Source organism: Chrysochloris asiatica, unplaced genomic scaffold (assembly GCF_000296735.1).
Source record: "Chrysochloris asiatica unplaced genomic scaffold, ChrAsi1.0 scaffold00130, whole genome shotgun sequence".
In the NCBI taxonomy this organism is placed as follows: domain Eukaryota; kingdom Metazoa; phylum Chordata; class Mammalia; order Afrosoricida; family Chrysochloridae; genus Chrysochloris; species Chrysochloris asiatica.
In genome coordinates, this window is record NW_006408648.1 from 6,927,888 (window position 1) to 6,930,467 (window position 2,580).

Consider the following 2,580-nt stretch of genomic DNA (forward strand, 5'->3'; position numbering starts at 1 on the left):
CATCATAATGGTTATGAATTGGGCTGCTAACCTTAAAGTCAGTAGTTCAAAACTACCAGCTGTTTCATAAGAGAAAGTTGAGACTTTCTGCTCCTGTAAAGATTTGCAGCCTCGGAAACCCTGTGCAGGGTCACTATGAGTCAGAACTGACTCCACGGTACTTAACAACAACAACAACAACAACAACAACAATTGCACTCATGTCTATGCAATATTTCTCCACCCACCACTCTCACTTCTTCCCCAACCCCATTTACCAAACCTGTAGTGTAGTGGTTATGAATTGGGCTGCAAACCACAAGGTCAGCAGTTCTGTGGGAGGAAGATGAAGCTTTCTGGTCCTGTAAAGATTTACAGCCTCAGAAACCCTGTACAGGGTCGCTACTAGTCGGATCCTACTCCATGGCACATAACAACAATACTTAACAACAGCAACACTAATCTATTTGCCATGGGCACCACACTGGGAGCAACTCCATCTTCCCTGTGGCTATTACTCTGGTCCAAAAGCTAGTCCTTCCATGGTCCATCCTCATGTTCCAGAGGCAAGATGCTACTCATCTCCAGATTCTCTGCCTCACCTGGTCGTGGGGGCCTGTATCCAGCACAACTGACACGGGGCTGCCTTTGCTTGTACAAGGTGCAGAAGAAGGGCTTGTCATTCCAGTGGCAACACCAGCTCTTCGACTCCAGTTCCTGGTCTATGGAAAAATGCAGCATGTTGAGGCGATAGAGGAAGTAGAGAACTCAGCTGGAAGATGTGGTATTAATAGCATGGCTTTGGAATCAAGCACACCTCTATTTAAATCCTGCCATGCTCAGTGACCTGAAGTGATTGATCTAACTAGTTACTGTCCCCCTTGAAGGGTTGTTGTATAAACCATTGTGCACCAGAGGTCCTGACACATGGTAGGTAGGAGCTAAAGGAAGTTCCTTTTTTGAAGAATGTGTGCTGAGTTCCTTTCCTCTCAAAGCTGTCGGAATGGGAAGGAGGGCAGCACATGGTCTAGGAATTAAGTAGCACATGCTAAAGGAGAAGCTGCACCAGACTGCAGCAAGTCTCAACATACTCAGGCCAGGCTAAGTCTCAACATATTCTGGCCAGGTTGTTGGGGGATACGTGGTAGGAGGAGAAGAATGGGAGAGCGCCCCTGGCCCACAACACACATGATCCTGTTCACTGTAGCTCCTTTTCAAGATCTCTGGGAGTAGCTAACTCTAAATTTTCCTCCAAACAGTCTGCTAATCTGGATGATGCAAAAGGATGGGGATTAACATCTTTTTCCCTAGAAAGATGTTTCCTCTCTGGGCTGGGGCTACAGGACAAAATAGAGATGGAGTAAGAGGGCACCCAGTCATAAATTCCCAGAGCCAGAAGGGACACAGGGAGCTTCCAAACTTTCCAGATTGGACAACTGGGGCCCCAAGAGGGAAAGGAGCTAGGAAAGAATGAGAATAGGAAGCTTATTTTGGTGTGATATTCAGGGCTGTTCTGGCTGGTAAGAGCAGTGGGCTTTCCAGACGGTAGGCCTGAGGTCTTTGTGGACACACATACCAAACTGCCAAGGACTCGGCACTCTCCAGCCTTCCAGAAACTCTCCCCAAGGCCCATAACTGCAGCACACGCCCCCTCGCCAGGAGGAGAAGCTGCACAGTTGCCTGCTGCTGCCCCACCAGCCTGCAACAAGTCCAGAAATATTCAGGTCAGAGTTTAGTGGGGCAAGGATGAGGGGCATGTGCAGGGATTCTGGGTAGGGGCCGAGGGCGCCTCATAAAGGGCCCGTAAGGTATTACTCAAGAGGATGACGGGTGGTGGATTTATGTGGGAGTAGTGGGGATGCCCCAAGAGACTAAAAGAGTCACCTATGTTGGTGGGCTGGAATCGTAAGTCCCATCGGCCTTGCTGCCAGGAGCAAGGGCAGGAGATCTGGTGCCAGCCCCAGCTGGGCCATTGAGGTTGTCTTTTCAACCATTGCAGACACTTGAGACGGTAGTTGGGCCTTTCTTCTCTATGTAGTGTATAGATCTGCAGTCCCCGGAGGCCTAGGGGAGTAAGAGAAGAAGGAATTATCACAGGACCTAGACCACAGGCTCAGTTTTAGCTTTTGGGACAAGTTAAACTCAGAAATGCACCTTCATACCTCATTTTCCCATCTCTGGGCTGCTCTTTCACCAGAGATGGCTTGACCCAATACAGACTGATAGTGATTTCTCCCCCAAACTCCTTTGCCATGAGCTCCAAAAATCCCCAGAGTTTGGATCTTAGACAAAACCTGGGACACATATAGCTCAGGGAGGCCTCACCTGTACCCAACTCAAATGCATCAATTCTTCTAGTCTTCTTTATTCAGTGTCCAACTTTCACATGCATATGAGGCTATTAAAAATACCCTGACATCTTTGCTCTTCAACACTTTAAATAGGTCTTATGCAGCAGATTTGCTTAATGCAATACATCCTTTGATTCCTTAACTACTGCTTCCATGAGTGTTGATGGTTGCTCTGAGCAAAATGAAGTTCTTGACAACTTCAGTCTTTTCTCCATTTATCACAATGTTATTTTATTAGTTCAGGAGTGAG

At 47.6% G+C, this 2,580-nt stretch overlaps 1 protein-coding gene across 1 annotated transcript in view; it reads right to left on the minus strand.

Annotated features, from left to right (window-relative positions):
* Window positions 1–2,580, minus strand: part of MUC4 (mucin 4, cell surface associated) — a 102,172-nt gene that overhangs the window by 31,374 nt on the left and 68,218 nt on the right. Inside the window, exons 11-13 of the mRNA XM_006869433.1 lie at window positions 1,864–2,043; window positions 1,556–1,678; window positions 582–701 (exon numbers count right to left, since the gene is read on the minus strand). Of these exons, the coding sequence (XP_006869495.1) occupies window positions 582–701; window positions 1,556–1,678; window positions 1,864–2,043 (423 nt within the window). The remainder of the gene's footprint in view (window positions 1–581; window positions 702–1,555; window positions 1,679–1,863; window positions 2,044–2,580) is intronic.